The 12,535-nt window shown below is 43.5% G+C and overlaps 1 protein-coding gene across 1 annotated transcript in view; it reads left to right on the forward strand.

Moving 5' to 3' along the window:
• The window catches only part of LOC115183324 (CMRF35-like molecule 3), a 21,463-nt gene extending 15,517 nt beyond the window's left edge, over nt 1–5,946 (forward strand). The window contains exon 6 of the mRNA XM_029744654.1: nt 5,682–5,946. Coding sequence (XP_029600514.1) covers nt 5,682–5,884 — 203 coding nt within the window. The 3' untranslated portion in view covers nt 5,885–5,946. The remainder of the gene's footprint in view (nt 1–5,681) is intronic.
• Nucleotides 5,947–12,535: the final 6,589 nt, after the last annotated feature.

A 12,535-nucleotide genomic window follows, 5' to 3' on the forward strand; every position in this document is an offset into this window, starting at 1 on the left:
CGGTGGTCTGTGTGTTGTCAGGGGTGATTACAAACAGAGCAACAGAAGGAGGAAATGCTCACATTGAGTGTCCTTATGGTCGGGGGTCTGAGACAAACCAAAAGTACCTCTCTAAAGGCATATACAGAGACAGTGTTGTTGTCATCCAAACCCAACAACATCAGCACCCAGCTTGGACTCATCAAGGGAGATATTCTCTGTATGACGACAAAGAGAGAAGGAAACAGTGCACGCCCCTATACACATTGACTGGACAGCAGTGGAGAAGGTGGAAAGTTAAGTTCCTCGGCGTACACATCACGGACAAACTGAAATGGTCCACCCACACAGACAGTGTGGAGGCTGAAGAAATTTGGCTTGTCACCAAAAACCCTCACAAACTTTTACAGATGCACAATCGAGAGCATCCTGTCGGGCTGTTTCACCGCCTGGTATGGCAACTGCACCGCCCTCAACCACAAGGCTCTCCAGAGGGTAGTGAGGTCTGCACAACGCATCACCGGGTGCAAACTACCTGCCCTCCAGGACACCTACACTACCCGATGTCACAGGAAGGACAAAAAGATCATCAAGGACAACAACCACCCGAGCCACTGCCTGTTCACCCTGCTATCATCCAGAAGGCGAGGTCAGTACAGGTGCATCAAAGCTGGAACCGAGAGACTGAAAAACAGCTTCTATCTCAAGGCCATCAGACTGTTAAACAGCCATCACTAACACAGAGTGGCTGCTGCCAACATACTGACTCAAATCATTGGCGACTTTAATAAATGGATCACTAGTCACTTTAAATAATGCCATTATAATAATGTTTACATATCTTACACTACTCATCTCATATGTAAATTGTAACGATGTGCGCTGAGAGTCGGGAAGGAAGTTCAGGGAGTGAGTGTTTTAATAAAAAAACACAACATAATACAAAAATAAGAAACACAAACAACGCACCGAACTGACCCAGGAACAGAAACAATAACACCTGAGGAAGGAACCAAAGGGAGCTAACTGACCCAGGAACAGAAACAATAACACCTGGGGAAGGAACCAAAGGGAGCTAACTGACCCAGGAACAGAAACAATAACACCTGGGGAAGGAACCAAAGGGAGCTAACTGACCCAGGAACAGAAACAATAACACCTGGGGAAGGAACCAAAGGGAGCTAACTGACCCAGGAACAGAAACAATAACACCTGAGGAAGGAACCAAAGGGAGCTAACTGACCCAGGAACAGAAACAATAACACCTGGGAAGGAACCAAAGGGAGCTAACTGACCCAGGAACAGAAACAATAACACCTGAGGAAGGAACCAAAGGGAGCTAACTGACCCAGGAACAGAATCAATAACACCTGGGGAAGGAACCAAAGGGAGCTAACTGACCCAGGAACAGAAACAATAACACCTGGGGAAGGAACCAAAGGGAGCTAACTGACCCAGGAACAGAATCAATAACACCTGGGGAAGGAACCAAAGGGAGCTAACTGACCCAGGAACAGAAACAATAACACCTGAGGAAGGAACCAAAGGGAGCTAACTGACCCAGGAACAGAAACAATAACACCTGGGAAGGAACCAAAGGGAGCTAACTGACCCAGGAACAGAAACAATAACACCTGGGAAGGAACCAAAGGGAGCTAACTGACCCAGGAACAGAAACAATAACACCTGGGAAGGAACCAAAGGGAGCTAACTGACCCAGGAACAGAATCAATAACACCTGGGGAAGGAACCAAAGGGAGCTAACTGACCCAGGAACAGAAACAATAACACCTGGGGAAGGAACCAAAGGGAGCTAACTGACCCAGGAACAGAAACAATAACACCTGGGGAAGGAACCAAAGGGAGCTAACTGACCCAGGAACAGAAACAATAACACCTGGGGAAGGAACCAAAGGGAGCTAACTGACCCAGGAACAGAAACAATAACACCTGGGAAGGAACCAAAGGGAGCTAACTGACCCAGGAACAGAAACAATAACACCTGAGGAAGGAACCAAAGGGAGCTAACTGACCCAGGAACAGAAACAATAACACCTGGGAAGGAACCAAAGGGAGCTAACTGACCCAGGAACAGAATCAATAACACCTGGGGAAGGAACCAAAGGGAGCTAACTGACCCAGGAACAGAAACAATAACACCTGGGAAGGAACCAAAGGGAGCTAACTGACCCAGGAACAGAATCAATAACACCTGGGGAAGGAACCAAAGGGAGCTAACTGACCCAGGAACAGAAACAATAACACCTGGGGAAGGAACCAAAGGGAGCTAACTGACCCAGGAACAGAAACAATAACACCTGGGGAAGGAACCAAAGGGAGCTAACTGACCCAGGAACAGAAACAATAACACCTGGGGAAGGAACCAAAGGGAGCTAACTGACCCAGGAACAGAAACAATAACGCCTGGGGAAGGAACCAAAGGGAGCTAACTGACCCAGGAACAGAAACAATAACGCCTGGGGAAGGAACCAAAGGGAGTGACATATATAGGGAAGGTAATCAGGGAGGTGATGGAGTCCAGGTGAGTCTGATGATGCGCAGGTGCGCGTAACGATGGTGACAGGTGTGCGCCATAACGAGCAGCCTGGTGATCTAGAGGCTGGAGAACACGTGACATATATACTGTATTTCATACCACCTATTGCATCTTGTCTATGCTGCTAGTCCATCGCTCATCCATATATTTATAAGAACATATTCTTATTCTATCCCTTTAGAATTGTGTGTATTAGGTAGTTGCTCTGGAATTGTTAGATTACTTGTTAGACTGATTGTTAGATATTACTGCATCACCACCACAGACATGACTAGAACACAAGGTAACAACAGCATCACCACCACAGACATGACTAGAACATTTTACATTTTTGACATTTTAGTCATTATCCAGAGCAACTTACAGTAATGAATGCATACATTTCATTTCATGCATTTCTTTGTACTGGCCACCCGTGGGAATCGAACCCACAACCCTGGCGTTGCACACACCATGCTCTACCAACTGAGCCACAGGGAAGGTAACAACAGCATCACCACCACAGACATGACTGGAACACAAGGTAACAACAGCATCACCACCACAGACATGACGAGAACACAAGGTAACACCAGCATCACCACCACAGACATGACTAGAACACAAGGTAACAACAGCATCACCACCACAGACATGACTAGAACACAAGGAAACAACAGCATCACCACCACAGACATGACTAGAACACAAGGAAACAACAGCATCACCACCACAGACATGACTAGAACACAAGGTAACAACAGCATCACCACCACAGACATGACTAGAACACAAGGTAACAACAGCATCACCACCACAGACATGACTAGAACACAAGGTAACAACAACATCACCACCACAGACATGACGAGAACACAAGGTAACAACAGCATCACCACCACAGACATGACTAGAATACAAGGTAACAACAGCATCACCACCACAGACATGACTAGAACACAAGATAACAACAGCATAACCACTACAGACATGACTAGAACACAAGGTAACAACAGCATCACCACCACAGACATGACTAGAACACAAGGTAACAACAGCATCACCACCACAGACATGACTAGAACACAAGGTAACAACAGCATCACCACCACAGACATGACTAGAACACAAGGTAACAACAGCATCACCACCACAGACATGACTAGAACACAAGGTAACAACAGCATCACCACCACAGACATGACTAGAACACAAGGTAACAACAGCATCACCACCACAGACATGACTAGAACACAAGGTAACAACAGCATCACCACCACAGACATGACTAGAACACAAGGTAACAACAGCATCACCACCACAGACATGACTAGAACACAAGGAAACAACAGCATCACCACCACAGACATGACTAGAACACAAGGTAACAACAGCATCACCACTACAGACATGACTAGAACACAAGGTAACAACAACATCACCACCACAGACATGACTAGAACACAAGGTAACAACAGCATCACCACCACAGACATGACTAGAACACAAGGTAACAACAGCATCACCACCACAGACATGACTAGAACACAAGGTAACAACAGCATCACCACCACAGACATGACTAGAACACAAGGTAACAACAGCATCACCACCACAGACATGACTAGAACACAAGGTAACAACAGCATCACCACCACAGACATGACTAGAACACAAGGTAACAACAGCATCACCACCACAGACATGACTAGAACACAAGGTAACAACAGCATCACCACCACAGACATGACTAGAACACAAGGTAACAACAGCATCACCACCACAGACCTGACTAGAACACAAGGTAACAACAGCATCACCACCACAGACATGACTAGAATACAAGGTAACAACAGCATCACCACCACAGACATGACTGGAACACAAGGTAACAACAGCATCACCATCACAGACATGACTAGAACACAAGGTAACAACAGCATCACCACCACAGACATGGCTAGCACACAAGGTAACATAATGCACAAGCATCACACTGTAATATGGACTGCAACTACCAACTGGGGCGGCAGGAAGCCTAGTGGTTAGAGCGTTGAACTTGTTACCGAAAGGTTGCAAGATCGAATCTCTGACCTGACAAGGGAAAAAAATCTGTCGTTCTGCCCCTGAACAAGGCAGACAACCCACTGTTCCTAGGCCGTCATTGTAAATAAGAATTTGTTCTTAACTGACTTGCCTAGTTAAATAAACGTTAAATAAAAAATAAATAAAAGCATCATACTGTAACACAAGCATCATTATGAAACGTGGACTACAACTACCAAGCGCCATACTGTAACATGGACTACAATTACCAAGCATCCGACCCTTATAAACCAAAACTTTGAATGTAAAGATACACCACCTTGTGGTGGAAACTAGTCATTACATCTTCCACCTCTAGACAGTAAATAAGATTAAACCACAACAAAACACACTGACTTTGCCTGATACTGGTATTAGATTGAATAATCTGACTGTGACTTGATACCTCATCATTAACATTTCATCTTTATTTCTGCTCTCCTCAACACCCACCTGTTTCTCTGTCTAATGTTGTCTTCCCTCCTCCCTCCCTCTGAAATGGTAGAAACACAGAAGTACAGTACAGTAGAGACTAGCTAAATGTAGCATCACTGTAACATTATGCCTGTGTACTGTCTCTGGGTGTTCTAGGTGATGTGATGTTCTCTGGTGTTGGTCTGGGTGTTCTAGGTTATGTGATGTTCTCTGGTGTTGGTCTGGGTGTTCAATGTGATGTGATGTTCTCTGGTGTTGGTCTGGGTGTTCTAGGTGATGTGATGCTCTCTGATGTTGTTCTGGGTGTTCTATGTGATGTGATGTTCTCTGGTGTTGTTCTAGGTGTTCTAGGTGATGTGATGTTCTCTGGTGTTGGTCTAGGTGTTCTATGTGATGTGATGTTCTCTGGTGTTGTTCTGGGTGTTGTTCTACTACTGCTGGGTCTGCTGCTGTTCATGTTCTTTAGACAGAGGAGAGACAGAGACAGGAGACCAGCAGGTACACCAGTTATCACACACAATCGTTCTTTAAAAAAATATCTCAACAAATAATTATAGATTTTGTAATTAAATGTTTTTATTTAAAATTAATTCATAGGAAATATATAAAAAATAAATGTATAATCTTTGTTTGTTTTTCTCTTCAGAAGCCCAACACTCTACTAGACCTTTGGTGCCTGACTCGATGACAACCAACCAGGATCCAGACACCGGAACCACCACTAACCCCATCTATGCCACAGCAACCAATCAGAATCCAGATACAGCCTGTGACATCACAACCATCTATGCCACGGCAACCAATACTTGTCCAGATGGCCTCTACTCCAACGTTGGTCCGACAGTGTGAGCTATACTACTATCAACTTCCCCAGAGATCCAGCGTGTCTCCACTATGCTACTGTCAACTTCCATAGAGATCCAGCCTGTCTCCGCTATGCTACTGTCAACTTCCATAGAGATCCAGCCTGTCTCCACTATGCTACTGTCAACTTCCCCAGAGATCCAGCCTGTCTCCACTATGCTACTGTCAACTTCCATAGAGATCCAGCCTGTCTCCGCTATGCTACTGTCAACTTCCATAGAGATCCAGCCTGTCTCCACTATGCTACTGTCAACTTCCCCAGAGATCCAGCCTGTCTCCACTATGCTACTATCAACTTCACCAGAGATCCAGCCTGTCTCCACTATGCTACTGTCAACTTCCCCAGAGACCCAGCCTGTCTCCACTATGATATTGTCAACTTCCCCAGAGATCCAGCCTGTCTCCACTATGCTACTGTCAAATTCCCAGAGATCCAGACTGTCTCCACTATGTTACTGTTTCCTTCAGTAAAGACTCTGATGCTAGTAACCACCCAGACACTGACTCAACAGCTGTAGACACCTCATAATGTACTGCACCATTAAACACTCTGCTACATAGTCTACTACTGTAGACACCTCATAATGTACTGCACCATTAAACACTCTGCTACATAGTCTACTACTGTAGACACCTCATAATGTACTGCACCATTAAACACTCTGCTACATAGTCTACTACTGTAGACACCTCATAATGTACTGCACCATTAAACACTCTGCTACATAGTCTACTACTGTAGACACCTCATAATGTACTGCACCGTTAAACACTCTGCTACATAGTCTACTACTGTAGACACCTCATAATGTACTGCACCATTAAACACTCTGCTACATAGTCTTCTACTGTAGACACCTCATAATGTACTGCACCGTTAAACACTCTGCTACATAGTCTACTACTGTAGACACCTCATAATGTACTGCACCATTAAACACTCTGCTACATAGTCTACTACTGTAGACACCTCATAATGTACTGCTACTGTAGACACCTCATAATGTACTGCACCGTTAGACACTCTGCTACATAGTCTACTACTGTAGACACCTCATAATGTACTGCACCATTAAACACTCTGCTACATAGTCTACTACTGTAGACACCTCATAATGTACTGCACCATTAAACACTCTGCTACATAGTCTACTACTGTAGACACCTCATAATGTACTGCACCGTTAAACACTCTGCTACATAGTCTACTACTGTAGACACCTCATAATGTACTGCACCATTAAACACTCTGCTACATAGTCTACTACTGTAGACACCTCATAATGTACTGCACCATTAAACACTCTGCTACATAGTCTACTACTGTAGACACCTCATAATGTACTGCACCATTAAACACTCTGCTACATAGTCTACTACTGTAGACACCTCATAATGTACTGCACCATTAAACACTCTGCTACATAGTCTACTACTGTAGACACCTCATAATGTACTGCACCATTAAACACTCTGCTACATAGTCTACTACTGTAGACACCTCATAATGTACTGCACCGTTAAACACTCTGCTACATAGTCTACTACTGTAGACACCTCATAATGTACTGTACCATTAAACACTGCTACATAGTCTACTACTGTCACTGATCTGTATGGCACAGAATTAATTCATGTTTTCATTCATTGGTGTTTTAAAATCATTTATTTATTATTTGTTTGTTAATTCATTCATATTTTTATTCATTTTTAAAAATAATTATTTTGTTAATTTGTTCATATATTCCTTCATGTATTTTTTGTTTGTTCATTCATTCATCATTCGTTAGTTCATCTGTTTGTTTATTTGTTCTTTCGTTTGTCAGTCATTACGTAAGTACGTCCGTTCATTCATTCATTCATTCATTTATTTTTTGTTTCTTCGTTAATTCATATTTTTATTCTTATTTTTGTATAATTATTTTGATAATTCGTTCTTCAGTTTGTTCATTCGTTCTTTAGTTAGTTTGTTGGTCCGTCGGTACGTCCGTTCATTCATTCATTCTCTCAATGTTTCTACTATGAATGTAAAACTGGCTTGAACAAAAAGAGACCGTTTGTAGCTTTTAGAAAACTTTGATTATTCAGTGTATTTTACTCCACTTGATGGGAAATGAGACTATGTGTATTTATCAATAAAGCACCAATATATTTTTGTGTTTGATACGTTCAATTCTAGCCATTACTATAAGTAGTCCTCCCCTCACCAGCCTCCACTGGTGCTGTCAGTAAACTCAGTACCTGTCTCATCAGCATGTACCACTGTCACTAAACACACAGAGATGAGATGGAGGGATAGATGGAGGGATAGTGCCCTCCAGTGGTAGAATAACTCTGTTTCTCTCCTCTATAGACAGCCTCCAGTGGTAGAATAACTCTGTTTCTCTCCTCTGTAGACAGCCTCCAGTGGTAGAATAACTCTGTTTCTCTCCTCTATAGACAGCCTCCAGTGGTAGAATAACTCTGTTTCTCTCCTCTGTAGACAGCCTCCAGTGGTAGAATAACTCTGTTGCTCTCCTCTGTAGACAGCCTCCAGTGGTAGAATAACTCTGTTTCTCTCCTCTGTAGACAGCCTCCAGTGGTAGAATAACTCTGTTTCTCTCCTCTGTAGACAGCCTCCAGTGGTAGAATAACTCTGTTTCTCTCCTCTGTAGACAGCCTCCAGTGGTAGAATAACTCTGTTTCTCTCCTCTATAGACAGCCTCCAGTGACAGAATAATTCTGTTTCTCTCCTCTATAGACAGCCTCCAGTGACAGAATAACTCTGTTTCTCTCCTCTGTAGACAGCCTCCAGTGGTAGAATAACTCTGTTTCTCTCCTCTGTAGACAGCCTCCAGTGGTAGAATAACTCTGTTTCTCTCCTCTGTAGACAGCCTCCAGTGGCAGAATAACTCTGTTTCTCTCCTCTGTAGACAGCCTCCAGTGGTAGAATAACTCTGTTTCTCTCCTCTCTAGACAGCCTCCAGTGGTAGAATAACTCTGTTTCTCTCCCCTGTAGACAGCCTCCAGTGGTAGAATAACTCTGTTTCTCTCCTCTCTAGACAGCCTCCAGTGGTAGAATAACTCTGTTTCTCTCCCCTGTAGACAGCCTCCAGTCTGCATGAGAGAGTGAATGTGTTTCTGTGCTGATCCATAGAGGCCTCATTCTCTTTTTCTCACTGATCTCAATCTCTCTTTCTCTCTCTATCCCTCTGACTTTCTTTCTTTCTTTCTCTGTCTCTCTCTCTCTCTACTGTGGAACAAGGATGTGATTGGTTATGGAGGATGAGGGAGGGGCTGTCAGAAATAACATGTGGTAGGAGGGTTTGAACCAGTAGAGAGAGAGTGAGAGAGAGAGAGAGATGCAGAAATAGGGAAGTATATAGTTGTACGAGTGCAAAGAGTGAGTGTGAGAGAGAGATAGATAGAGAGAGAGAGAGAGAGAGAGAGAGTACATAAAGTACATGAAGTTTGTATTTAAGTTCCTATAAGTAGAGAGAGAACAGAGAGAGTTGTAGACTTGGACACACAGCATTATATCAGGACCTAAAGACACCTGGACCAACCTGGAGAGAACACAACATTATATCAGGACCTATAGACACCTGGACCAACCTGGAGAGAACACAACATTATATCAGGACCTATAGACACCTGGACCAACCTGGAGAGAACACAACATTATATCAGGACCTATAGACACCTGGACCAACCTGGAGAGAACACAGCATTATATCAGGACCTATAGACACCTGGACCAACCTGGAGAGAACACAGCAGTTATATCAAGGACCTATAGACACCTGGACCAACTGGAGAGAAACACAACATTATATCAGGACCTATAGACACCTGGACCAACCTGGAGAGAACACAGCATTATATCAGGGACCTATAGACACCTTGGACCAACCTGGAGAGAACACAGCATTATATCAGGACCTATAGACACCTGGACCAACCTGGAGAGAACACAGGCATTATATCAGGACCTATAGACACCTGGACCAACCTGGAGAGAACACAGCACTTATATCAGGGACCTATAGACACCTGGACCAACCTGGAGAGAACACAGCATTATATCAGGACCTATAGACACCCTGGACCAACCTGGAGAGAACACAGCATTATATCAGGACCTATAGACACCTGGACCAACCTGGAGAGAACACAACATTATATCAGGACCTATAGACACCTGGACCAACCTGGAGAGAACACAGCATTATATCAGGACCTATAGACACCTGGACCAACCTGGAGAGAACACAACATTATATCAGGAACCTATAGACACCTGGACCAACCTGGAGAGAACACAGCATTATATCAGGACCTATAGACACCTGGGACCAACCTGGAGAGAACACAGCATTATATCAGGACCTATAGACACCTGGACCAACCTGGAGAGAACACAGCATTATATCAGGACCTATAGACACCTGGACCACCTGGAGAGAACACAACAGTATATCAGGACCTATAGACACCTGGACCAACCTGGAGAGAACACAGCATTATATCAGGACCTATAGACACCTGGACCAACCTGGAGAGAACACAGTATTATATCAGGACATATAGAAACCTGGACCAACCTGGAGAGAACACAGCATTATATCAGGACCTATAGACACCTGGACCAACCTGGAGAGAACACAGCATTATATCAGGACCTATAGACACCTGGACCAACCTGGAGAGAACACAACATTATATCAGGACCTATAGACACCTGGACCAACCTGGAGAGAACACAACATTATATCAGGACCTATAGACACCTGGACCAACCTGGAGAGAACACAGCATTATATCAGGACCTACAGACACCTGGACCAACCTGGAGAGAACACAGCATTATATCAGGACCTATAGACACCTGGACCAACCTGGAGAGAACACAACATTATATCAGGACCTATAGACACCTGGACCAACCTGGAGAGAACACAGCATTATATCAGGACCTATAGACACCTGGACCAACCTGGAGAGAACACAGCATTATATCAGGACATATAGACACCTGGACCAACCTGGAGAGAACACAACATTATATCAGGACCTATAGACACCTGGACCAACTTGGAGAGAACACAGCATTATATCAGGACCTATAGACACCTGGACCAACCTGGAGAGAACACAGCATTATATCAGTACCTATAGACACCTGGACCAACCTGGAGAGAACACAACATTATATCAGGACCTATAGACACCTGGACCAACCTGGAGAGAACACAGCATTATATCAGGACCTATAGACACCTGGACCAACCTGGAGGAGAACACAGCATTATATCAGGACCTATAGACACCTGGACCAACCTGTAGAGAACACAACAAGATGAGGATCCTGCTGATAATCATCCTCCTCTCCTTCATGACAGGTAATAAGCTTGTTATAACTCTCTATAACATGTACTAACACACAGTTAGTACTCATAAAGGCTGCTACACCAGATAAGGGAACACTACAGATGTATTTTTTTACATATTGCTTTGTTTATAACTTTGTTGGACTTCGGAAACTGTTAAGAACTTTTGTGTGTTTGTGAATATGAATATATTTTCTCTTGTGTGATTGACAGGTTGTTTGAGCTCCTTCAAAGTGACAGGATACTCTGGAGGAACTGTCATCCTCTACTGCAAATATTCACATCAGCTTGACGACAATCAAAAATGTTTCAGAGATGGTAACAGAAAGGATATGATTAGAACTAGATTGAAGAACACCTGGAAGCACAGTGGTAGATTCTCTCTGTATGACATCACTGGAGGAAACTACTTTTGACAGAGTGTTTCTATTGACAGATGACTGCTGTGAGAAGTCAGTCTATAGTATTAGACTAAGGTTGTGATGTGTGTTTCTATTGACAGATGACTGATGTGAGAAGTCAGTCTATAGTACTAGACTAAGGTTGTGTTGTGTGTTTCTATTGACAGATGACTGCTGTGAGAAGTCAGTCTATAGTATTAGACTAAGGTTGTGTTGTGTATTTCTATTGACAGATGACTGATGTGAGAAGTCAGTCTATAGTACTAGACTAAGGTTGTGTTGTGTGTTTCTATTGACAGATGACTGATGTGAGAAGTCAGTCTATAGTACTAGACTAAGGTTGTGATGTGTGTTTCTATTGACAGATGACTGCTGTGAGAAGTCAGTCTATAGTATTAGACTAAGGTTGTGATGTGTGTTTCTATTGACAGATGACTGATGTGAGAAGTCAGTCTATAGTATTAGACTAAGGTTGTGATGTGTGTTACTATTGACAGATGACTGCTGTGAGAAGTCAGTCTATAGTATTAGACTAAGGTTGTGATGTGTGTTTCTATTGACAGATGACTGCTGTGAGAAGTCAGTCTATAGTATTAGACTAAGGTGTTGTGATGTGTGTTTCTATTGACAGATGACTGCTGTGAGAAGTCAGTCACAGAGACGGCCCTTCTGGGAGGAGAAGCTACCATCAGATGTAACTATCCAGAGGACCATGAGGACAGCATCAAGTATTTCTGCAAGGAAAGCAATGACTTCAATACCTGTATTTATATGATCTCTGCTAACCAGACAACTACAAAAGCTGGTCGTTTCTCTGTGTCTGACAACACAGGAGAGAAATCCTACACAGTGACCATCAGTGATCT

Source organism: Salmo trutta, unplaced genomic scaffold (assembly GCF_901001165.1).
Source record: "Salmo trutta unplaced genomic scaffold, fSalTru1.1, whole genome shotgun sequence".
NCBI lineage: Eukaryota > Metazoa > Chordata > Actinopteri > Salmoniformes > Salmonidae > Salmo > Salmo trutta.